Genomic DNA, 25,631 nt, shown 5'->3' on the forward strand with positions numbered 1-25,631 from the left:
TATAAAATTCGAAGTTCAGACTCATGTTCGGCAAGCTAATAATAATAATAACTGCTATAGCAGCCGCAACATTAATGCTGCCACAACGACGACTCGGTAATGGCACCGTTCCCAAAGTAAGTGGGCTCTATTGATAACCTCACTAACAACTTTAACAACGCCCTGCGCGAAACCATTGATAGTATAGCACCGCTGAAGTTAAAAAAGGCTCCAAAAAGGCGTACGCCATGGTTTACTGAAGAAACTAGAGCTCAGAAATTATTATGTAGAAAGCTGGAACGCAAATGGCGCACGACTAAACTTAAGGTGCACCATCAAGCATGGAGTGATAGTTTAATAACTTATAAACGCATGCTTACCTTAGCTAAAACTCATTATTACTCAAATCTCATCCGCATTAATAAAAACGATCCAAAATTTTTGTTTAGTACAGTAGCATCGCTAACCCAACAAGGGACTCCTTCCATTAGCTCCACCCATTCGGCAGATGACTTTATGAAGTTCTCTAATAAGAAAATTGAACTTATTAGAAAGGAGATTAAAGACAATGCGTCCCAGCTACAACGGGGTTATAGTAACACAGATACGATTGTATATACGGCGGATACTGCAAATATCCAAAATAGTTTCTCTCGTTTTGATGAAATAACATTAGAAGGATTGTTACAACGTGTAAATGGAATAAAACAAACAACATGTTTACTTGACCCACTTCCTGGGAAACTTATCAAGGAGATTTTTGTATTATTAGGTCCATCAGTGCTAAATATTATAAACTTATCACTTTCCTCGGGCACTGTTCCCGTTGCATTCAAAAAAGCGGTTATTCATCCTCTCCTTAAAAGACCTAACCTCGATCCTGACCTCATGGTAAACTACCGACCGGTGTCTCACCTTCCCTTTATTTCGAAAATCCTCGAAAAAATTGTTGCAGAGCAGCTAAATGAGCACTTAGCGTTTAACAATCTATGTGAAACCTTTCAATCCGGTTTCAGGGCAAATCACTTGACTGAGACAGCCCTCGCAAAATTGACTAATGATCTATTGCTAACGATGGACTCTGATGCGTCATCTATGTTGCTGCTCCTCGATCTTAGCGCTGCTTTCGATACCGTCGATCATAATATTTTATTAGAGCGTATCAAAATACGAATTGGTATGTCAGACTCAGCCCTGTCATGGTTTAACTCTTATCTTACTGATAGGATGCAGTGCGTCTCCTATAACAGTGTGACCTCGGACTATGTTAAGGTAACGTGTGGAGTTCCCCAGGGTTCGGTCCTTGGCCCTGTACTCTTCAACATCTACATGCTGCCGCTAGGTGACGTCATACGCAAATACGGTATTAGCTTTCACTGTTATGCTGATGACACCCAACTTTACATGCCCCTAAAGCTGACCAACACGCCGGACTGTAGTCAGTTGGAAGCGTGTCTTAATGAAATTAAACAATGGATGTCCGCTAACTTTTTGCAACTTAATGCCAAAAAAACGGAAATGCTGATTATCGGTCCTGCTAGACACCGACCTCTATTTAATAATACAACTTTAACATTTGACAACCAAAAAATAAAACAAGGTGACTCTGTAAAAAATCTGGGTATTATCTTCGACCCAACTCTCTCCTTTGAGTCACACATTAAAAGCGTTACTAAAACGGCCTTCTTTCATCTCCGTAATATCGCTAAAATTCGCTCCATTTTGTCCACTAAAGACGCCGAGATCATTATCCATGAGTTTGTTACGTCTCGTCTCGATTACTGTAACGTATTATTTTCGGGTCTCCCCATGTCTAGCATTAAAAGATTACAGTTGGTACAAAATGCGGCTGCTAGACTTTTGACAAGAACAAGAAAGTTTGATCATATTACGCCTGTACTGGCTCACCTGCACTGGCTGCCTGTGCACTTAAGATGTGACTTTAAGGTTTTACTACTTACGTATAAAATACTACACGGTCTAGCTCCAGCCTATCTTGCCGATTGTATTGTACCGTATGTCCCGGCAAGAAATCTGCGTTCAAAAGACTCCGGCTTATTAGTGATTCCTAGAGCTCAAAAAAAGTCTGCGGGCTATAGAGCGTTTTCCGTTCGGGCTCCAGTACTCTGGAATACCCTCCCGGTAACAGTTCGAGATGCTACCTCAGTAGAAGCATTTAAGTCTCATCTTAAAACTCATCTGTATACTCTAGCCTTTAAATAGACCTCCTTTTTAGACCAGTTGATCTGCCGCTTCTTTTCTTTCTCCTATGTCCCCCCCTCCCTTGTGGAGGGGGTCCGGTCCGATGACCATGGATGAAGTACTGACTGTCCAGAGTCGAGACCCAGGATGGACAGCTCGTCGGGACCCAGGATGGACCGCTCGCCTGTATCGGTTGGGGACATCTCTACGCTGCTGATCCGCTTGAGAAGGTTTCCTGTGGACGGGACTCTCACTGCTGTCTTGGAGCCACTATGGATTGAACTTTCACAGTATCATGTTAGACCCGCTCGACATCCATTGCTTTCGGTCCCCTAGAGGGGGGGGGTTGCCCACATCTGAGGTCCTCTCCAAGGTTTCTCATAGTCAGCATTGTCACTGGCGTCCCACTGAATGTGAATTCTCCCTGCCCATATATATATACACAAACTCTGTTTCCATATGAGTTGGGAAATTGTGTTATATGTAAATATAAACGGATTACAAAGATTTGCAAATCATTTTCAACCCATCTTTAGTTGAATATGCTACAAAGACAACATATTTGATATTTGATGTTCAAACTGATAAATATATATATTTTTTTTGTGCAAATAATCATTTACTTTAGAATTTGATGCCAGCAACATGAGACAAAGAAGTTGGGAAAGGTGGCAATAAATACTGATAAAGTTGAGGAATGCTCATCAAACACTTCGGAACATCCCACAGGTGTGCCGGCTAATTGGGAACAGGTGGGTACCATGATTGGGTATAAAAACAGCTTCCCAAAAAATGCTCAGTCTTTCACAAGAAAGGATGGGGCGAGGTACACCCCTTTGTCCACAACTGCGTGAGCAAATTGTCAAACAGTTTCAGAAAAACGTTTCTCAAGTGCAATTGCAAGAAATTTAGGGATTTCAACATCTACGGTCCATAATATCATCAAAAGGTTCAGAGAATCTGGAGAAAGCACTCCACGTAAGCGACACGGCCGTAAACCAACATTTAATGACCGTGACCTTTGATCCCTCAGACAGCACTGTATCAAAAACCGACATCAATCTCTAAAGGATATCACCACATGGGCTCAGGAACACTTAAGAAAACCGCTGTCACTAAATACAGTTTGTCGCTACATCTGTAAGTGCAAGTTAAAGCTCTACTATGCAAAGCGAAAGCCTTTTATCAACAACATCCAGAAACGCCGCCGGCTTCTCTGGGCCCAAAATCATCTAAGATGGACTGATGCAAAGTGGAAAAGTGTTCTGTGGTCTGACGAGTCCACATTTCAAATTATTTTGGGAAATATTCGACATTGTGTCATCCGGACCAAAGGGGAAGTGAAACATCCAGACTGTTATCGACACAAAGTTATATATATATATATATATATATATATATATATATATATATATATATATATATATATATCAGTACGACTGCTAGCATGCTAACACACTGTCAGATGTGTACAGGCTGCTCTGTCAATAATTACTTCCACATATTGTGCTGAGTAAGCAATATTCAGTGGGATGAAAACATGCTGTTGTTAGCGCCAGCACCACCTTACACACACACCAAGAGTACACATGGAAGTGTTCTGCAGTAAAAGAGCCGCCTGACTGATTCCAAGTGGCTGTCAGCCATTATGACTTTCAGCCTGTTTGCCTTTTGTCCAGCCCTCGCTGCGTTTCTATGCACGCCATTACCTTAAATTGTACCTAATTATCCCCTGACAAAAGGTATCCGCGCACCACACCCACCTGTTTGTGCCATTCTGCCACTTGTCCTCCCTCCTGCTGAGATCATCAGGCCACACCATCCGCTACACACTAGCCGAGAGACATTGAGTCGCTGCAATGGCACAACAGCAACATGGTCATCAAGAGACTAGAATAGACAGCCTCCCCCTTTTTTTTTTTTTTTTTCCCCCCTGAGTCTTCTCAGCCGTTTTGTGTCCTCCTCAAACTTTCTGGCGGAGGACAAACACTGGCGTTATTGTGGGGGGCCACACTTGCAGCCTTCATCGCCATGCAAATAGTCACCCCCGCGCCAATGGGAGTACAAATGGATCGCTCTCACTGTCATTTTCTTCCGGAACAATTGAGCCCTTTATTGGAATGGCGATGGCGCTGGTGGGGATGATAATTCCTCCACTGTGAGGCCGCCGCTTGTCCAAGTGATGGGCGGGAGACGAGGTGGTGGAGGTGGGGGTCACGCTCTTAACGCAGTGGCTGCAACACACTGCCGGATGGATTAGTGCGTCAAAACGTCTGCCTTTCTTAGACTTTGGTTGTTTTTTTTTTCAGAATGTTTTTATTTATTTGCCTCTTTTATCAAGTCAATCGGTTCCCGTCAGCAATATTACATGGCATTCTTGTTTGTTTTATTTGCGAGTGAAACAAACATTTTTTAAACAGCAGCGTTTTCATTATGACAAATTGGGGACAGGTGGGTGTAGAGCAGGAGGTGATTAAAGTCCCAAGCCACATTGGACTAGAAATAAAAATGGTATACTGCGCATATATATATATATATATATATATATATATATATATATATATATATATATATATATGTGAATGAATGAATGAATGGTTTATTTTGAGCCATGCAAACAAAACAAGAGAATGACATAAAATACAAAAGAAATATATATATACTTTATTTTTACACCTACATTGAAAACATTACATGTGACTAATCTTTTGTACATGTGAAGATTGGCTCAAAAAGGAGTGGGAAGAAGTAAACTTATTAAGTCCCACCCCTATACATATACAATATATATATATATATATATACAATATATAATACAATAATATATATAATATAATTCAATTCAGTGGTTGCTGCTATATATTGTCTATATAAAATACATTTAAATTCACACACACTTACATATATACATATGTACACACACATATGTACACAACACACACATATATACACACACACATACATACAATTTCTATATATACATATATACACACACACACGTATACACACATAATCACATACATACACACATGCATATACCCAAAATACACACACACACCTATATAAATACTATAAATATAATAGTATATATAATATACACTTTTGTCTAAACATTATTAACAGTTTATAGTGCCTATGGGAACAAGCTTTCATTTTGACTGTGATATTAGTGGATCTGTGGCTGTGGAGCTACTGCCCCTGAACAACAGGACCTGAGGACCACCCTTGCTATGTGTCCTATGCTGTGCATTAAAAGAGATGAGGGGAGCCCCCTGCCAGAGGAGTTATCCACGAACATAAGATCCCCCACTCGCCTGCCCTCTACTCCAGATAGTGTACCCAAATCCCTTTCCTTAGTTTCCATCGGCACCAATTCTTCAGTCAGAATTCATATTTGTTTTTACATTTGCAGAAAATTAGTGTCACTCAAATTGCATATAGGATTGTTTGTGTACACACACACACACACACACACACACACACACACACAATTCAATGTATTCCTCTTATTGATACTAATTCATATAGTTTAACTAGTTGGGTGATGTCATAGAAGTAATAATAATAATAATAATGATAATATCAACAATGACTAAACAATAATAATATCGATAATGATAACAATAATAATAACAATATGAACAATAGCAATATCAATGACAATAAATGATGACAATAATACATATAAAATAATGAAGATGATGATGATGATAATAACAACAACAACAATAATAATAATAATCATTATTAGCCAGTGATGGAGTTTAACACTTAGGCATCCATGTTCACATTCATATACATTGCCCATACCATTTTTTTGTATCTTGTTTTGAACTGATGGACATTTGGACATCGCTTGAGCCCCACATCCAATCCGTTCCAAAGTTTCGCTCCACGCACAGACACACACAAACTTTTCCTCGTAGTTCTTACTGTTTGAATATTAAAGATACTACACCCCCTTAGATTATGAACTCCTTCTCTTTGTTTGAAATGTTTTTGAATATTGGCAGGTAGAACCTTTTTGTTTGCTTTAAATAGTAATTGAGCTGTATTTAAATCAACTAGATCAGGCAGTTTTAACAATTTAGATTGTAAAAATAAAATATTTGTGTGGTCACAATATCCCACCATGTGTAGAATTCTTATCGCACGTTTTTGGAGTGTAACCAGGGGATGTAGTGAAGTTTTGTAGTTGTTGCCCCAGATTTCTATGCAGTAATTTAGATATGGCAAAACCAATGAACAATAAAATAAATGCAGAGCTGTGTAATTTAAGAAGAATTTGGATTTATTGATAATAGAGATGGTTTTGGAGATTTTGCTTTGTATATGTCTTATGTGTGGTTTCCAGCATAATTTATTATCAATAATTTCTGACACCGTTTCTAGAATCACGCCATCTATATTTATTGCTGGTCCTGGATTGGAATAGCCGAATAACATAACTTTTGCTTTCTTTAAATTAAGGGATGATTTGTTTATATCTAACCATGTTTTTAATTTTGCAAGTTCATTATTTAGGGTGGATACAAAATTTGTATAATTATCGTTAGAATAGAAAATATTAGTGTCATCTGCGAATATGACTAATTTTAATACATTTGATACTGTAAATATGTAATTGATATATAAGTTAAATAACTTTGGACCAAGAACGGATCCTTGTGGAACCCCACAAACAATGTCCAAATGCCCAGATGTAAACTCGCCCATTTTCACAAACTGCTGTCTTTGTGTTAAATAGCTCCTTATCCAAGTCAAAGCTACTCCCCTTATTCCATATCTGCATAATTTTTTCAGTAATATTTGATGATTAATGGTGTCAAATGCTTTACTCAGATCCATGTAAATTCCAGCTGCATATTTCTTACTATCTAAGCTATTGGTTATCTCTTCTACTGCATCAATTATTGCCATAGATGTTGACCTTGCTGTCCTAAAACCGTACTGACTTTCATTAATTATCTTATGTTTATATATAAATTTCTCTAATCTAATGTTAAATAATTTCTCTAAGATTTTGGAAAACTGCGGGAGCAAAGAGACAGGTCGGTAGTTTGTGAAGATGTGTTTGTTCCCATTTTTATATATTGGTATTACCTTTGCCATTTTCATTTTGTTAGGAAATTGTCCTGTTTGGAATATATATATATATATATATATATATATATATATATATATATATATATCTTATTTCCTTGAATTACCGCCGGGGTGTTAATTAATTTAAAACCTCTTCTCACTCCTGTGTTTACCGAAGGCATGCGGTAAAAGTAACCATGCGCTAATTATTTTAAAATCTCTTCTCACTCCGGCACTTACCAAAGGTATGCAGTAAAAATTTGAGTGTGATGTAAGCTTGGACCTTAAATCCTACTGAATAGCTCTTAATCTTCTTCCCTTTATGCAATTTCAAATTACCGGTATTGAAATCAGCCTCCTCCATTTTGAAAATGATGACAGGGGAAGTGTCACTCGTGACGACACGAGTTTGACCAGGCGGTAATACTGAGCATGCGCTAATTGTTTTGGGAAGCGAGTTTGACCCGGCAGTAATTCAAGGCAGGCACATACTATATGCCCTGCAGCAATTCAAGGAAATACGGTATATATATATATATATATACACACTCACACACTTATGTTTATATACATGTATAAAGTTTGTATGATATGGTATATAATATATACATAAATACATACACACACACCCGCACACACACACACAATCACACACACACACACACACATTCAAACCCCAAAACCGGTGAAGTTGGCACGTTGTGTAAATCATAAATAAAAACAGAATACAATGATTTGCTCATCCTTTTCAACCTATATTCAGTTAAATAGAATACAAAGACAAGATACTAATCGTTCGAGCTGGAAAACAGTATTATCCATCCATCCATTTTCTACCGCTTATTCCCTTTTGGGGTTGCGGGGGGCGCTGGCGCCTATCTCAGCTACAATCGGGCGGAAGGCGGGGTACATCCTGGACAAGTCGCCTGAAAACAGTATTATTTTTTGCAAATATTAGCTCATTTGGAATTTGATGCCTGCAGCATGTTTCAAAAAAGCTGGCACAAGTGGCAAACAAACTGAGAAAGTTAAGGAATGCTCATCAAACACTTATTTGGAACATCCCACAGGTGAACAGGCTAATTGGGAACAGGTGGGTGCCATGATTGGGTATAAAAGCAGCTTCCATGAAACGCTCAGTCATTTACAAACAAGGATGGGGTGAGGGTCACAGCTTTTGGAACAAATGCATGAGCAAAATGTCAAACAGTTTAAGAACATTTGTCAACGAGCTAATGCAGGGAACTTAGGGATTTCACCACCTACCGTCTGCAATATCATCATAAGGTTCAGAAAATCTGCAGAAATCACTGCACGTAAGCGAACACTCAGGCGGCACTGCATCAAAAAGTAACATCAGTGTGTAAAGGATATCACCACATGGGATCAGGAACACCTCAGAAAATCACTGTAAGTAACTACAGTTTGACGCTACATCTGTAAGTTCAAGTTAAAACTCTACTATGCAAAGCAAAAGCCATTTATCAATAACACCCAGAATGAACAACACCCGGAAACGCTGTCAACTTCGCTGGCCCCGAAATCATCTAAGATGGACTGATGCAAAGTGGAAAAGTGTTCTGTGGTATGACAAGTCCACATTTCAATTTGTTTTCGGAAACTGTGGACATTGTGTCCTCTGGACCAAAGAAGAAAAGAACCATCGGGATTGTTATAGGTCCAAAAAGCTAGCATCTGTGATGGTATGGGGGTGTATTAATGCCCAAGGCATGGGTAACTTACACATCTGTGAAGGCACCATTAATGCTGAAAGGTACATACAGGTTTTGGAGCAACATATGCTGCCATCCAAGCAAGGTTATCATGGACGCCCCTGCTTATTTCAGCAGGACAATGCAAAGCCACATGTTACAACAGCATGGCTTTGTAGTAAAAGAGTGCGGGTACTAGACTGGCCTGCCTGTAGTCCAGACATGTCGCCCATTGAAAATGTGTGGCGCATTATGAAGCGTAAAATACAACAACGGAGACCCCAAACTGTTGAACAACTTAAACTGTACATCAAGCAAGAATGGGAACAAATTCCACCTGAAAAGCTTCAAAAATAGGTCTCTTCAGTTCCCAAACGTTTATTGAGTGTTGTAAAAGGAATGGCCATGTAACAGTGGTAAAAATGCCCCAGTGCCAACTCTTTTGCAATGTGTTGCTGCCATTAAATTCTAAGTTAATGATTATTTGCCAAAAAAAAACAAGTTTCTCATTTTGAACTTTAAGTATATTGTCTTTGCAGTCCATTCAATTGAATATAAGTTGAAAAGGATTTGCAAATCTTTGTATTCTCTTTTTGTTTACGAGTTACACAATGTGCCAACTTCACTGGTTTTGGGTTTTGTACATTTCGGAAATTTACATTTTTTTGTAAAACACAGGCAGTGAATGCTGGTTCTTGGAAGACTATTGTGTATGTTTTTTTGTTATTTTTTTCCTGGGCAATTTATACATTGATTGTATTAAAACAAAACCTTAAACAACTACATATGTATCTAAAACTGTATCAAAATATGTTTTTTTGTTGTTTTTTTAAAAGGAGAGCCAAGAGGAGAGGGAACTCTGATATATAAAAAGGGGTTTGTAATTATATGTTGTTAGTGTAACAATTGATAAAGTGTTCAAAAAGCAACAACATTAAAGGCCTACTGAAATGAGATGTTATTATTCAAACGGGGATAGCAGGTCCATTCTATGTGTCATACTTGATCATTTCGCGATATTGCCATATTTTTGCTGAAAGGATTTAGTAGAGAACATCGACGATAAAGTTCGCAACTTTTGGTCGCTAATAAAAAAGGCTTGCCTGTACCGGAAGTAGCAGACGATGTGGCGTGATGTCACTGGTTGTAGAGCTCCTCACATCCTCACATTGTTTACAACCTTGGCCACCAGCAGCGAGAGCGATTTGGACCGAGAAAGCGACAATTTTCCCATTATTTTCAGCGAGGATGAAAGATTTGTGGATGAGGATAGTAAGAGTGAAAGACTAGAAAAAAAAAAAAGGCGAGGGCAGTGGGAGCAATTCAGATGTTATTAGACACATTTAATAGGATAATTCTGGAAAATCCCTTGTAGAAGGTCTCCGACCTGGATCCTCCACTTTGTCACAGACACAACACACTTTGTTCAGTGGTTACACTTTCTTTTTAATGTTTCTTACTTTTATACAACACAGTCACTTTGTTCACCACTCCTTTTGGCTTTTCAGCTCACTCTGAACATACACAATGTATTTTCCTTCCACTCCTCCGTCCGTCAGTCTCTCCCTCCTGCCGTCTGTCACTCATGATCTCTTGCCCTGCTGATAAAGGATCAGGTGATTAGATAACTCGTCCCAGCTGAGGTATCTGCTCACCTGATTGCTGCTTCGCAGGGAACACGTAGGACACGCTCCTCTCCACATCCCTTATCTGCTTATTGTGTTACTAGTGTTTTAGTGAGATTATATGGTACCTGAAAGTCGGAGGGGTGTGGCCACGGGTGTGGTGAGCGCCAGTGTCTCTGTTGGGAAGATGTAAGAGAGTCCGCAGCTGCAGGAGGACGCATGCTCCGCTCATGTCTACGATAAGAGATTACTTTTTACCACAATTTTTTCACCGAAACCTGCCGGTTGACATGTGGTCGGCAACCATGTTCGCTTGACCGCTCCGTTCCATAGTAAAGCTCCACCTTCGGGAATGTAAACAAGGAAACACCGGCTGTGTTTGCGTTGCTAAAGGCAGCTGCAATACACCGCTTCCCACCTACATCTTTCTTCTTTGATGTCTCCATTATTAATTGAACAAATTGGAAAAGATTCAGCAACACGGATGTCCAGAATACTGTTTAATTATGAGATTAAAGCAGACGACATTTAGCCGTGAGCGGTGCTGGGAGAACATTTCCGCTACAACCGGTGACGTCACGCGCACGCGTCATTATACGCATCATCATTCCGCGACGTTTTCAACAGGATACTTCGCGGGGAATTTAAAATTGCAATTTAGTAAACTGGCATGTGTTGCAATGTTAAGATTTCATCGTTGATATATAAACTATCAGACTGCGTGGTCGCTAGTAGTGGGTTTCAGTAGGCCTTTAAGCTTGAATATCATTTTTCTGAAGCATTAACAACAACAAAAAAACTTAAATGAGAAAAGGGTGAATTTACCCCATCGTCAAAGTTCGGTTGTGTGGCGTACTCCTAGTTTTTGTAGAACTTGTGGTCGAAGTTGGAAGTCGCTGTGTTTGCATCGTGCTAAGCATCACTCCACCAAGCTACTGGACGGCATCATTATGTTTTCTAAAAAAAAAGGCGAGCGTCGTAAATGTCGCCGCGGATGCAACGACGCCGTTCGACATTTGACGAGGAGTTTCTTTCTGTGAACTGCGCAGGTCCGATTGTGATTGGGTATCACACAAAGAAATGTCAGGACCTGTTCTGTGACATTTAAACCCGTGACGTTTTAGACTTTGTGTAATTGAGCCCCCCCTCATTAGAATGGCGGGAGCGCCGGGATGAAAAGCGACATTTTGTTGTTTTTTTTGGGAGGAATCTATTTAGATTCTGGGAACGCGGTGCTGACATTTGAGGGACTGCCACATAATGAGCACACGGTAATGGTCAGCATATTTGCCACCAGACAAAAGGTGAGGCGGTCAAATCCGGGTGATCATGTTGTGTAAATAACGTGGGTTGTAAAGTAACGACATCATAGCGTCTTTATTGTTCCGCTTTTCCCCAAAACCGTCGCCGTCTCTAGCCGCGTATGTGCCCTTCAAGGCTCGCATTCGCATGGGCGCGCCGTCCTGGCTTGTAATTGCACGACGGCATAAAGCGTCGTTGGCATTCCGCTCGGTCGGGTGGCGGCGGCGGATTTGATGAGGACGTGGCATTAAAAATGCATGCTCCTCATATGTTCCTTGGCCTTTGCGCTCACAGCCGTGGGAGAGAGCGGACACTTATGACAAATAAGGACGACGTCGACGCCACCCGAGGTGGAGCGCGCTGCAGCCGTCGTTTGTCAAAAGCGCGGGCACTGATGAAGCAGGAAACGACGAAATGTGATGACAAAAGGAAAACTCTTACAAAAAGACAGTCGCAACGTTTCCAGGACCCGCGTTTCCTGCGGGCTGTTTTGACTTTGTGTTCATTGGTCTTACAAATTGTTGTAAATGCTGACTTTTATGCCAGTGCAAATGCATCAAACATTGAGAAATACCACATTTTCCAGCCGCTTTGAACCCTGCAGCTAATTTATGGATTTTTCTTCGCAAATGGTCATGCCGTTTTGTATTCAAGAAATGGTTTTAATATAACACTGACAAAGACACTGAAAAGGTGTGTTATTGTTCGTGCTATGTCAAATTTGCTTAATGCGGGTGCTGCAGGTTGACAATGTACTTCCTGTTTTGTGTCTTGAACCGGAAGTATAACAGGTGTGAGAATGAGATATTTCAAAGAGTTGTTTCTTGATCAATATATCTAATATTTTCCCATGTGTACACTTTGTGCTTGTACAGTGGGGCAAAAAAGTATTTAGTCAGCCACCGATTGTGCAAGTTCTCCCACTTAAAATGATGACAGAGGTCTGTCATTTTCATCATAGGTACACTTCAACTGTGAGAGACAGAATGTGAAAAAAAAATCCAGGAATTCACATTGTAGGAATTTTATAGAATTTATTTATAAATTATGGTGGAAAATAAGTATTTGGTCAACCATTCAAAGCTCTCACTGATGGAAGGAGGTTTTGGCTCAAAATCTCAAGATACATGGCCCCATTCTTTCTTTCCTTAACACGGATCAATCGTCCTGTCCCCTTAGCAGAAAAACAGCCCCAAAGCATGATGTTTCCACCCCCATGCTTCACAGTAGGTATGGTGTTCTTGGGACGCAACTCAGTATTCTTCTTCCTCCAAACACGACAAGTTGAGTTTATACCAAAATGGATACATGGATGATACAGCAGAGGATTGGGAGAATGTCATGTGGTCAGATGAACCCAAAATATAACGTTTTGGTATAAACTCAACTCGTTGTGTTTGGAAGAAGAAGAATACTGAGTTGCATCCCAAGAACATTATACCTACTGTGAAGCATGGGGGTGGAAACATCATGCTTTGGGGCTGTTTTTCTGCTAAGGAGACAGGACGATTGATCCGTGTTAAGGAAAGAATGAATGGGGCCATGTATCGTGAGATTTTGAGCCAAAACCTCCTTCCATCAGTGAGAGCTTTGAATGGTTGACCAAATACTTATTTTTCACCATAATTTACAAATAAATTCTTTAAAATTGCTACAATGTGAATTCCTGGGTTTTTTTTCCACATTCTGTCTCTCACAGTTGAAGTGTACCTATGATGAAAATTACAGATCTCTGTCATCATTTTAAGTGGGAGAACTTGCACAATCGGTGGCTGACTAAATACTTTTTGCCCCACTGTATGTTATGTCCGCTAGTAAACTCTGTGCCTTACCTTGAGGGCAGTTTAGAACAATAAGGCTGTATTTCTTTCTTTCGACCATGTACTTGTTTTTATGTCAGTGCCTGAAATAAATGAATAAATGAAAAAAAAGAAGAATGTAATCAAGCTAGCGTCGTTAGCATTAGCGAATCTGCAAACACTTTTTCAAGTGTCTGTGTTAGTATTATTAATAAACAATGGCATTCTTTTTGTATTGTTTCAGTTTCGTAAATTTACCAAAACGCAGAGGTGGGTAGAGTAGCCAGAAATTGTACTCAAGTAAGAGTACTGTTACTTTAGAGATTTATTACTCAAGTAAAAGTAAGGAGTAGTCACCCAAATATTTACTTGAGTAAAAGTAAAAAGTATGTTGTGAAAAAACTACTCAAGTACTGAGTAACTGATGAGTAACCTGTTCGTTAAATGATTACGGCAACAAATAATGCACAAAAACAAAAAAATAACAATGAGCAAATTCAGAGCCAGGAATATCTCTTAAGCAACTAAAACAATATTATATATTAAATAATAATACATTAAAATAAAAAAAAATTAAGGCAAATTGAGCCACAATAACTTAACAGCACCATAGGCTCAGTAGGCATTGATTGATTGATTGATTGATTGAAACTTGTATTAGTAGATTGCAGTACAGTACATATTCCGTACAATTGACCACTAAATGGTAACACCCCAATAAGTTTTTCAATGTTAATCAATTATTTAATAAATGACCATGTTGAGGTGATCTACCTCATATATACATATATATACACACACATATCATATACATACACACACATATCATATATCTATATATATATATATATAAATATATATATATAGATATATGTATATACATATATATATATCTATATATATATGTATTTACATATACATACACACATATTATATATATATATATATACATTTATATATACAGTATATAATTTATACCTATTTATTTTGCCGTTTTTGTTTACATGTTAAAGGTGTTTTAATGAATATACATTTATGTTTAACATATAGATTCCTATCTTTAATGAAGACAAGAATATAAGTTGGTGTATTACCTGATTCTGATGACTTGCATTGATTGGAATCTGACAGTATAGTGCTAACGTCCCGGTTTTCAAATGGAGGAGAAAAAAAGTTCCTCTTTTCTGTCTAATACATCATGAAAGTCGTTGGTTTTGGGCATCTTATTTGTCCAGCTTCCATATTCGTTTTTATACACTTTACAAGAAATACATTGGCGGCAAACTCCGAAGCTTGCTAGTTTGCGCTGGCTTTCGGAGACTCTTATTTTGTTAGCGCAGGCGCGATGGGGCGGCGCTTTTATTGTGAAGACAGGAACTGTGCGATCAGTCTTTAGGCTTTTGACGGGAAGTACGGTTGAAATAAAAAGTGTCTTTTCTTTCACACTTTTGATTGATTGGTTGATTGATTGAAACTTTTATTAGTAGATTGCACACTACAGTACATATTCCGTACAGTTGACCACTAAATGGTAACACCCCAATACGTTTTTCAACATTTCGGGTTCTACGTGTGACGGTCACGTGACCACCTGGCTCTGTTTTATTGTTCCAACGTCACCAATGACTGCATGTGATTGGTGAAACGCAAGCATGCGTAGTTCCTACTTTGAATGCGTGTCTGACAAAATCAAAACAAACAAAGCGTGCATCAACAGATCGATAAAAAAAAAAAAGTAGCGAGTAGCGACCTGATTGCAGATAAATGGAGCGTAGTAAAAGTAGCCTTTCTTCTCTATAAATATACTCAAGTAAAAGTAAAAGTATTTTGCATAAAAACAATTAAAGCAGCACTTAGTAACTTTTCAAACTACATAAAACATTTTCATAAACTTTGGGATGATATATGGACTTACGACCAGTTGAATGACACCTATGTCATGGCCTGAGGAGGTCCGCATCGCTTTCACTGGCTCTTAGCAACTTAGAGGAAGGTGGCAGGAACCCTGCCACACAAAAAACTACAAATGTTTTCTCATTCGTTACGGAAGTCAATGCAAACGCTTGCATGCAATTACTGTTATTATGGCAGAAGCTGCAAAGCAACACAAAAAAAAAGTAAAAGGTTTTGTCTGGTTAGACAAAAAAAAAAAAAGAAAAAGGGAGGCTACCCGGATAAAAGGACAGTCAAGGATCAATATTGGCCCAGCTTTCACTCTCTCGCATGAGCTCAAAGATGAGGAAATTCCGACCGATGCTACCTTGGCTCTGTTAGCGCTAAACTAGTAAGTGACTTTTGATGCTCGAATCAAAACTCTATTGCTAATGTTAGCTATTGGAAATTTGCGCCTTGGTAGTGGAACCTATGTTTATGGTTTGCCTCTTTGTTATGTTTAGTTCCTGTTATATATGCCTTGAGCTCTTATTTTGAAGGTAGATAGAACGGAAATGATGTCATCTTGGAGTGGATCGGAGGTTTTTGAAAGGAACGAAAATAAAGTGGTCCTCGTGTGAAACTGGAGCCTCCGTGTTTGTTATTTTGTAGTGTGATACAGTTTAGGCGAATTATATAAACCCTCGGTTACATTGGTGGCAGCGGTGGGATGTAGGTCCCGCGAAAGAAAGACATCTAATTACCGTAAAGTCCGGAGAGTCAGCTAGCTCCATCTCAGTTAGCCGCAGCTAGCAACGGTGAAGCTTCGTCTGGTCAGAAAGCACACAGACTTCTTTTATTTGGCTGCGGTCTTCTGATTCATGTGGAATATGTGGAATAAAAACCAGGACCACTTTATTTTCGTTCCTTTCAAAAACCTCCGCTCCACTCCAAGATGACATCATTTCCGTTCTATCTACCTTCAAAATAAGAGCTCAAGGCATATACTGTATAACAGGAACTAAACATAACAAAGAGGCAAACCATAAAAATAGGTTACAGTAGCAATAAATTGCCACCAGCTTGATAGTTTGCAGTTTTACACTGAAACGAACAGCCACGCAACAAACTCTAAAGTACTGTATACAGAAAAAACAATGCGATGACCACAAACCGCAAATATAAAGTTTGAGTGAAATATGAGAGTTCCCACTGTGGAAAGATACGTAATACTGAATCGTTGCGGTATTATCGTGTCAGTTTTGTATGCACGTGACAGTAGTTTCTGATGATTTACGACACGATGCGCTGGTCCTCATTCGAAAAGTGGTCTTCCTTCCGGCAAAACACTACCACTTTGGTCCACTGCCGCCGCCAAAATCAACCAAAACTGAAAGTTCTTAAGTGGGGCTTTAAGGTATATTAATAAATAATCTTTCGTACCTAAATATATATTTGCGGCTTATTTAGAACCTTTATTTAACCAGATAAGAAACGCATCGAGATCAAGATCTCTTTCACAAGGGTGACCTGGCCAAGAGGTCAACAGCACATGTCACAGAGCAGTTTCAAAAAAAGTAATACATTAAGACATACAATTTTAAAATACATAAAAGAGAACTGTAACACAATAAAGATTTACACCTTTTAAAAACACAGGCACTCTGCAAAAGTCTCTTGCTCTCTGTCCCTCAGGACAGAACGGAAGGCTCCAAATGAAAGTAGTTCAGTGAGTTTCAGTTTCGTCTGCAATGCATTCCATGCCATAGGGGCGACAACGCCGAAAGCTCTTTTGCCAAATTCAGTCCGTACATGGGGAACAGTTAAAACATACAAATTGTTAGAACGGAACGCATAAACATACTTGCCAACCCTCCCGGATTTTCCGGGAGACTCCCGAAATTCAGCGCCTCTCCCGAAAACCTCCCGGGACAAATTTTCTCCCGAAATTCAGGCGGAGCTGGAGGCCACGGAACCCTCAAGCTCCATGAGGACCTGAGTGACATGTCTGAGAAAGTGTCAACTCAATGACGTTATAACTGTAGAATGATCGAGGGCGAGTTCTTGGTTTCTTATGTGGGTTTATTGTTAGGCGGTTTCATTAACGTCCTCTCACCGCAGTAACAACACACAACAACAGCAGTCACGTTTACGTCTACCACTCTACCGTAAGGCAGTTTGTCTGCCGTAAACAGCATGTGACACTCTTAACCAGGACAATACTGCCATCTACTGTACATGCACCAGCACAACACCTCCAGGCAACTTCAACCCTTTATCCTCCTCCATTTACATCCCATCTCCCCGGATTGTAAATAACCTAATGTAAATACTTGAATGTATTTCTAATGTATATACTTGTTCTTATGCTATCTGAACTCACTATGTTCTCTGCTCGCTGTACATATCCTACTAAGTCACACCTACAGTGTTTCAATGTCCATTTCTCTGTTGATGCAATTGTTGATGACTGAAGTACTGATATCAACCAAAGCTCCTCATCCCACCCCCCGGATTGTAAATAATTCTGGAGGCATTTAGATGAAGCACTAAAATAAAGCACGTCTCCACAATCAATTACGGGCAAGATAGTCGCTGTCACCAATTTCTTTCTGACTTTAAGAGAGAAGCCGTTTTTATTTCTAAAAAGGAAACCAAGCTTTACCCTAAGCTTAGAGACCAAGTTGTTAATTTGGGCTTTAAATGAAAGCTCCTGATCAAGAGTAAAACCCAATTACTTGTAATTTAACACCTGCTCTATAGGGTTTATGAACAGGTTTGTGCGGAAAACAAAGTTTTGTTTTACTTGTGCAATGACAATAAAGACCAATCTTATCCTATCCTATGGTCCAGTGCGGCTAATAAATGTGAAAATATCAGTTTCTTCTAAAATACGATGGGTGTGGCTTAAATACAGATGGCTTCTATCACCCGGAAATAACAGTAGTCCAGATCTGGGCAAAATATGGGCAAAACATGTGGCACGTTATGTTTTTCAATCCGGTAAATCCCACTTTCTTTATTGGAATAAAGGATATCACCACATGGGCTCAGGAACACTTCAGAAAACCACTGTCAGTATCTACAGTTTGTCGCTACATCTGTAAATGCAAGTACGGCATGGCGTAGTAGGTAGAGCGACCGTGCCAGAAACCTGAGGGTTGCAGGTTCGCTCCCCGCCTATTGACATCTAAATCGCTGCCGTTGTGTCCTTGGGCAGGACACTTCACCCTTGCCCCCGATGCCGCTCACACTGGTGAATGAATGATAGGTGGAGGTCGGAGGGGCCATAGGCGCAAACTGGCAGCCACGCATCTGTGAGTCTACCCCTGGGCAGCTGTGGCTACAGATGTAGCTTACCACCACCAGGTGTGAATGAATGATGGGTTCCCACTTCTCTGTGAGCGCTTTGAGTATCTAATAATAGAAAAGTGCGATATAAATCTAATCCATTATTATTATTATTATTATTATTGTTATTAAAACTCTACTATGCAAAGTGAAAGCCATTGATCAACAACACCCAGAAACGCCGCCGACTTCGCTGGGCCCCAGCTCATCTGAGATAGACTGATGCAAAGTGGAAAAGTGTTTTTTGGTCTTACCAGTCCACATTTCAAATTATTTTTGGAAACTGTGGACGTTGTGTCCTCTGGACCAAAGAGGAAAAGAACCACCTGGACCGTTATAGGTAGAAAGGTCAAAATGCAGCGTCTGTGGTGGTATGGGAGTGTATTAGCGCCCAAGGCATGGGTGAAGGCGGTATTAATGCTGAAAGGTACATACAGGTTTTGGAGCAACATATGTTGCCATCCAAGCAACGTCTTTTTCATGGACGCCCCTGCTTATTTCCGCAAGACAATGCCAAGCCACATTCTGCACATGTTAAAACAGTGTGGCTTCATTGTAAAATAGTTTGGGTACTAGACTGGCCTGCCTGTAGTCCAGACCTGTCTCCCATTGAAAATGTGTGGCGCATTATCAAGCGTAAAATACAAAAACAGAGACCATGGACTGTTGAACAACTTAAGCTGTACATCAATCAAGAAAGGGAAATAATTCCACCTGAAAAACTTCAAAAATTGGTCTCCTCAGTTCCCCAACGTTTATTGAGTTAAAAGGAAAGGCCATGTAACACAGTGGTAAAAATGCCCCTCTGCCAAATTCTACGGTAATTATTTCCCCCCCCAAAAAATTGTTTCTCAATTCGAACATTAAAAATATTGTCTCTGCAGTTTATTCAATGAATGTAAGTTGAAAAGGCTTTTCAAATCATTGAATTCTGTTTTTATTTACGATTTACACAACGTGCCAACATCGCTGGTTTTGGGTTTTGTAATATTGTTCATTCCTAGTGAGATCTTCAGCGGTATCATGAGTGTGATTTCCCTTTTCAGAAAAATTTAAACATCCTTCAAGCTTACGATTGCCGGAGATGTTCTTCTAGTTGGGGGTTATAGCACCACCTACTGCTTGGGAATGCAATACACGGACTAAACATATGTGACTTGCGCAGTTGGGAGAGTGGCTGTGCCAGCAACTTGAGGGTTCCTGGTTCAATCCCCACCTTCTACCATCCTAGTCACGTCCGTTGTGTCTTTGGGCAAGACACTTCACCCTTGCTCCTGATGGGTCCTGGTTAGCGTCTTGCATGGCAGCTCCCGCCATCAGTGTGTGAATGGGTGAATGTGTAATTAGTGTCAAAGCGCTTTGAGTTCCTTAAAAAGATAGAAATGCGCTATAAAAGTATAACCCATTTACCATTCTCATTGGATGGAGATTTGGTGAAGAAGGAGCTGAGCCGGAAGGCAAAGCTCTCAATTTACCGGTCGAGCTACGTTCCCATCCTCACCTATGGTCATGAGCTTTGGGTTATGGCCGAAAGGACAAGATCGTGGGTACAAGCGGCCGAAATGAGTTTCCCTTAGAATAGAATAGAATAGAATGGAATAGAATATAATGAACTTTATTTTCATTATATTTGCATATAACGAGATTAAAGACTCCAATTTAAGGTGCGGTAGTGGGAACAAATATGGGGTGAAATAATTGACATAAGAGGTAAAAAGGAAAAACTAACAATTGATATGAACAGACTACTATCCAATAAAAATAATAAGCAATCCTGTACAATATACAAAACACTATAGAAGTACAAAATACAAAATACTGTACAATATACAGAGCAAGACAAGAGTACCGAAATTCTAAATAACAATCAGTGTCGGACGTATTGCACTCGAAGGGTAGTATTGCACAGTAGGGTATTAGGGCATGATATTGTATAGGGGTGAATTATTATTATTTTAAGTTAGAGTTCAACATGGGGACAGCTTTGGGAAAGAAGCTATCTCTGAGCCTGTTTGTTCTGGCTCTGTTGCACCTGTAGCGCCTGCCTGATGGTAGCAAGTCGAACAGGTGGAAGCCAGGGTGTGTGCTGTCCTTGGTAATGTTGTTTGCTCTGTTGAGGCAACGGGAGTTGTGTAAATCCTTCCGGTAGGGCAGGGGACAGCCGATGATTTTTTGTGCAGAGTTTATGACCCTCTGAATCTTCTGTTTGTCTGCTTCAGGCTTCAGTGCAGCTGGCGTACCACACTGTTATGCAGTACGTCAGCAGGCTTCCAACAGCCGAGCGATAGAAGGTCACTATCAGCTGCCTCTCCAGTCTGTTCTTCCTCAGCACCCTCAGGAAGTGGAGTAGAGATAGGGTGAGGAGCTCTACCATCCGGGGGGAGCTCGAAGTAAAGCCGCTGCTCCTCCACATCGAGAGGAGCCCGATGAGGTGGTTCGGGGATCTGGTCAGGATGGGCACGTCCGACCGGTAGGAGGTCATGGGGAAGACCCAGGACACGTTGGGAAGTCTATGTCTACCGGCTGGCCTGGGAACGCCTCGAAGTGGCTGGGGAGAGGGAAGTCTGGGCTTCCCTGCTTAGGCTGCTGCCCCTGCAAACCCGATCTCGGATAAGCGGGGGAAGATGGATTAATAGATGGAGATTTCTCAAATATTTTTTTTCTTTACCGACTGAGCCAAAAGGTCAAAACAGTGCCAAATATTCTCTCGGTGAGCAAAGTTTCATCTTCGGAGAGTGGCGAAGAAGCCCCCCCCCCCCCCCCCCACACACACACAAGAACCAGCAGAATCCCCTCCTCTCGAGGGAAATATAGTTTGGGATTTGAACGTACGGTATCCATCACGTTGATGATGAATGCATAATTAATTCCCCGTCATTCATGTAAGATTCTTTCCCCCGAGCCGATACGCCTCAGCTTGGAAACTGCAAGGCGGCGCAGCAGGCAGGCATGCATGCAGGCCGCCATCCAAAGCAGTTTTCACGCTGATGATAAAACGGCAAGGTTACAAAGTATTTACACAAATAAGTTGAAGGCGATCGATCCGGTGTGGCACACTGTCGGACCCTCGGGGATGAGGGTCCCCAGGAAGAATGCAGAATCCAGCCGGCCCGCCTTCATTGTGTGGGACTGATCAATGGGAAGCGCTGCTGAGCCATCAATCTAACGGCAAGAAGGCGGCATTAGCATGTATTATCCCCCGTGTCCTGACAACGTCCTCTAGCCGGAGTTGCCGGACGCGTTACGAGAGAGGCGCTATTTAAAGACAACGGGGGGTGGGGACGTCCCCACGGCTCTGTGATCCCGCCGCTGTCACCGTGTGATGGCTGCCGCTTCACTCCTACTCAGGTTACACAGAGTTAAAGAAAGCTTGGCGTCACCTCTCAGTGACCTGTCAGCAACAGGTGGGATTCAGCTGAATTCTATTCTTGTGTATCAACATATATATTTTTTTTACATGGCTGCTTTGTTTACATCTCACCTGTCAAGTGTAAATTAGCAGTTGTCGCTAATTCTCCAAAGGCATTACTATAATATTAAACCTACGTTCATTATTACAGTACACTTTCTTCTTTTATAAAATATACAGGGTGATTCAAAAAGAACACAACAAAATTATCACCCGATATACAAACCCCGTTTCCATATGAGTTGGGAAATTGTGTTAGATGTAAATAAAAACGGAATACAATGATTTGCAAATCATTTTCAACCCATATTCAGTTGAATATGCTTCAAAGACAACATATTTGATGTACAAACTGATAATCTTTTTTTTTTTTTTTGCAAATAATCATTAACTTTAGAATATGATGCCAGCAACACGTGACAAAGAAGTTGGGAAAGGTGGCAATAAATTCTGATAAAGTTAAGGAATGCTCATCAAACACTTATATGGAACATCCCACAGGTGTGCAGGCTAATTGGGAACAGTTGGGTGCAATGATTAGGAATAAAAGCAGCTTCCATGAAATGCTAAGTAATTCAGAAACAAGGATGGGGTGAGAGTCATCACTTTGTAAGCAAATTGTCGAACAATTTTAGAACAACATTTCTCAACAAGCTATTGCAAGGAATTTAGGGATTTTACCATCTATGGTCCGTAAAATCATCAAAAAGTTCAAAGAATCTGGAGAAATCACTGCACATAAGCAATGATATTACGGACGTTTGATCCCTCAGGCGGTACTGCATCAAAAACTGACATCAGTGTGTAAAGGATATCACCACATGGGCTCAGGAACACTTAATTAAAACCACTGTCAGTAACTAGATTGGGTCGCTAAATCTGTAACTGCAAGTTAAAACTCTACTATGCAAAGCCAAACCCATTTGTCGACAATATCCTAAAACGCCGCCGGCTTGGCTGGGCCCGAGTTCACCTAAGATGGACTGATGAATAGTGGAAAGGTGTTCTGTTGTCTGACTACTCCACATTTCAAATTATATTTGGAAACAGAGGACGTGGTGTTCTCCAAAACAAAGAGGAAAATAACCATTCGGATTGATATAGGCGCAAAGTTCAAAAGCCAGCATCTGTGATGGTATGGGGGTGTATTAGTGCCCAAGGCATGGGTAACTTTCACATCCGTGAAGGCACCATTAATGCTGAAAGGTCCAAACAGGTTTTGGAGCAACATATGTTGTCATCCAAGCAACGTTATCATGGACGCCCCTGCTTATTTCAGCAAGACAATGCCACACCACGTGTTACAACAGTGTGGCGTCATAGTTAAAGAGTCTGGGTACTATACTGGCCTGCCTGCAGTCCAGACCTGTCTCCCACTGAAAATTTTGAAACCTAAAATACGACAACGTAGAGCCCGGACTGTTGAACAACTTAAGCTGTACAGCAAGCAAGAATTGGAAATAGTTCCACCTGAAAAGATTCAAAAATGTGTGTCCTCAGTTCCCAATTGTTTGAGTGTTCTTAAAAGAAAAGGTGAAGTAACACAGTGGTAAAGATGCCCTTTCCCAACTACTTTGGCACATGTTGCAGCCAATGAATTCTAAGATAATTATTTTTTGCAAAAAAAAAAAATAAAGTTTATGAGTTTGAACATCAAAAATCTTGTCTTTGTAGTGCATTCAACTGAATATGGGTTGAAAAGGATTTGCAAATCATTGTATTCCGTTTATTTTTATATCTAACACAATTCCCCAACTCATATGGAAACGTTTTTTGTTTAAGCAATGAAAATAATAGAGGCACGTTGTGTAAATCGTAAAAAAAAAAAAAAAAATACAATGATTTGCAAAACCTTTTCAACCTACATTAGGTTGAATAGACTGCAAAGAGAAGATACTTAACGTACGAACTGGAAAACGTTTCAAATATTAGCTCATTTGGAATTTGATGCCAGCAACATGTTTCTAAAAAGCTGTCACAAATGGCAAAATGAGATTGAGAAATTCGAGGAATGCTCATCAAACACTTATTTGGAACATCCCACAGGTGAACAGGCTAATTGGGAACGTGCCATGATTGGGTATAAAAGCAGCTTCCATTAAATGCTCTGTCATTCACAAACAAGGATGGGGTGAGGGTCACCACTTTGTGAACAAATGCGTGAGCAATTTGTCGAACAGTTTAAGAACAACATTTCTCAACCAGTTATTGCGAGGAATTTAGGGAATTCATCATCTACGGTTCGTAATATCATTACAAGGTTCTGAGAATCTGGAGAAATCACTACACCTAAGCGATGATATTACAGATCCTCGATCCCTCAGGTGGTATTGCATCAAAATATGACATCAGTGTGTAAACGATATCACCACATGGGCTCAAGAACCCTTCAGAAAACCACTGTCAGTAGCTACAGTTCGTAGCTACATCTGTAACCGCGAGTTAAAACTACTATACAAAGTAAAAGCCATTAATCAACAACACCCACAAATGCTGCCGGCTTTGCTGGGCCCGAGCTCGTCTAAGATGGACTGATGCAAAGTGGAAAAGTGTTCTGTGGTGTGACGAGTCCACATTTCAAAAGGTTTGTTGAAACTGCGGACGTTGTGTCCAAAGAACAAAGAAGAAAATAACTATCCGGATGGTTATAGGTGCAAACTACAAATGGCAGCATCTGTGATGTTATGGGGGTGTGTTAGTGCCCAAGGCATGGGAAACTTACACATCTGTGAAGGCACCATTAATGCTGAAAGGTACATACAGGTTTTGGAGCAACATATGTTGCCATCCAAGCGACAATATCATGGACGCCCCTGCTTATTTCAGCAAGACAATGCCAAGCTACGTGTTAGAAAAGTGTGGCTTCTTCTCTACAATTGAAAATGTGTGGCGCAATATGAAGCCTAAAATACCACACAGAGACCCCGGACTGTTGAACAACTTAAAAGTACATCAGGCAAGAATGGTAAATAATTCCACCTGAAAAGCTTCAATAAATTGGTCTCACTTCCCAAACGTTTACTGAGTGTTGTTAAAAGGAAAGGCCATGTAACACAGTGGTAAAAATGCCCCTGTGACAGCTTTTTTGCAATGTGTTGCTAAAATTAAATTGTAAGTTGATTATTATTTGCAAAAAAAAATTTGGTTCCCTAGTTCGAACAATAAATATCTTGTCTTTGCAGTTTATTCAACTGAATATTGAACACAACGGGTAAATTGTTGCAAAATAAAACGTGGATAACTCAAGTATCAAATGATTATTGATTCAGTCATTGATTACAATGCTTTAGGACTG

General features: G+C 40.2%; 2 protein-coding genes across 2 annotated transcripts in view; both read right to left on the minus strand.

Moving 5' to 3' along the window:
* Positions 1-4,076, minus strand: part of cdh19 (cadherin 19, type 2) — a 97,979-nt gene extending 93,903 nt beyond the window's left edge. Inside the window, exon 1 of the mRNA XM_061921661.1 lies at positions 3,945-4,076. Within this exon, the coding sequence (XP_061777645.1) occupies positions 3,945-3,990 (46 nt within the window). The 5' untranslated portion in view covers positions 3,991-4,076. The remainder of the gene's footprint in view (positions 1-3,944) is intronic.
* The window catches only part of LOC133569379 (cadherin-18-like), a 145,709-nt gene that overhangs the window by 27,726 nt on the left and 92,352 nt on the right, over positions 1-25,631 (minus strand). The gene's annotated exons all lie outside the window — the stretch shown is intronic.

Source organism: Nerophis ophidion, linkage group LG15, assembly GCF_033978795.1.
Source record: "Nerophis ophidion isolate RoL-2023_Sa linkage group LG15, RoL_Noph_v1.0, whole genome shotgun sequence".
Lineage (NCBI taxonomy): Eukaryota > Metazoa > Chordata > Actinopteri > Syngnathiformes > Syngnathidae > Nerophis > Nerophis ophidion.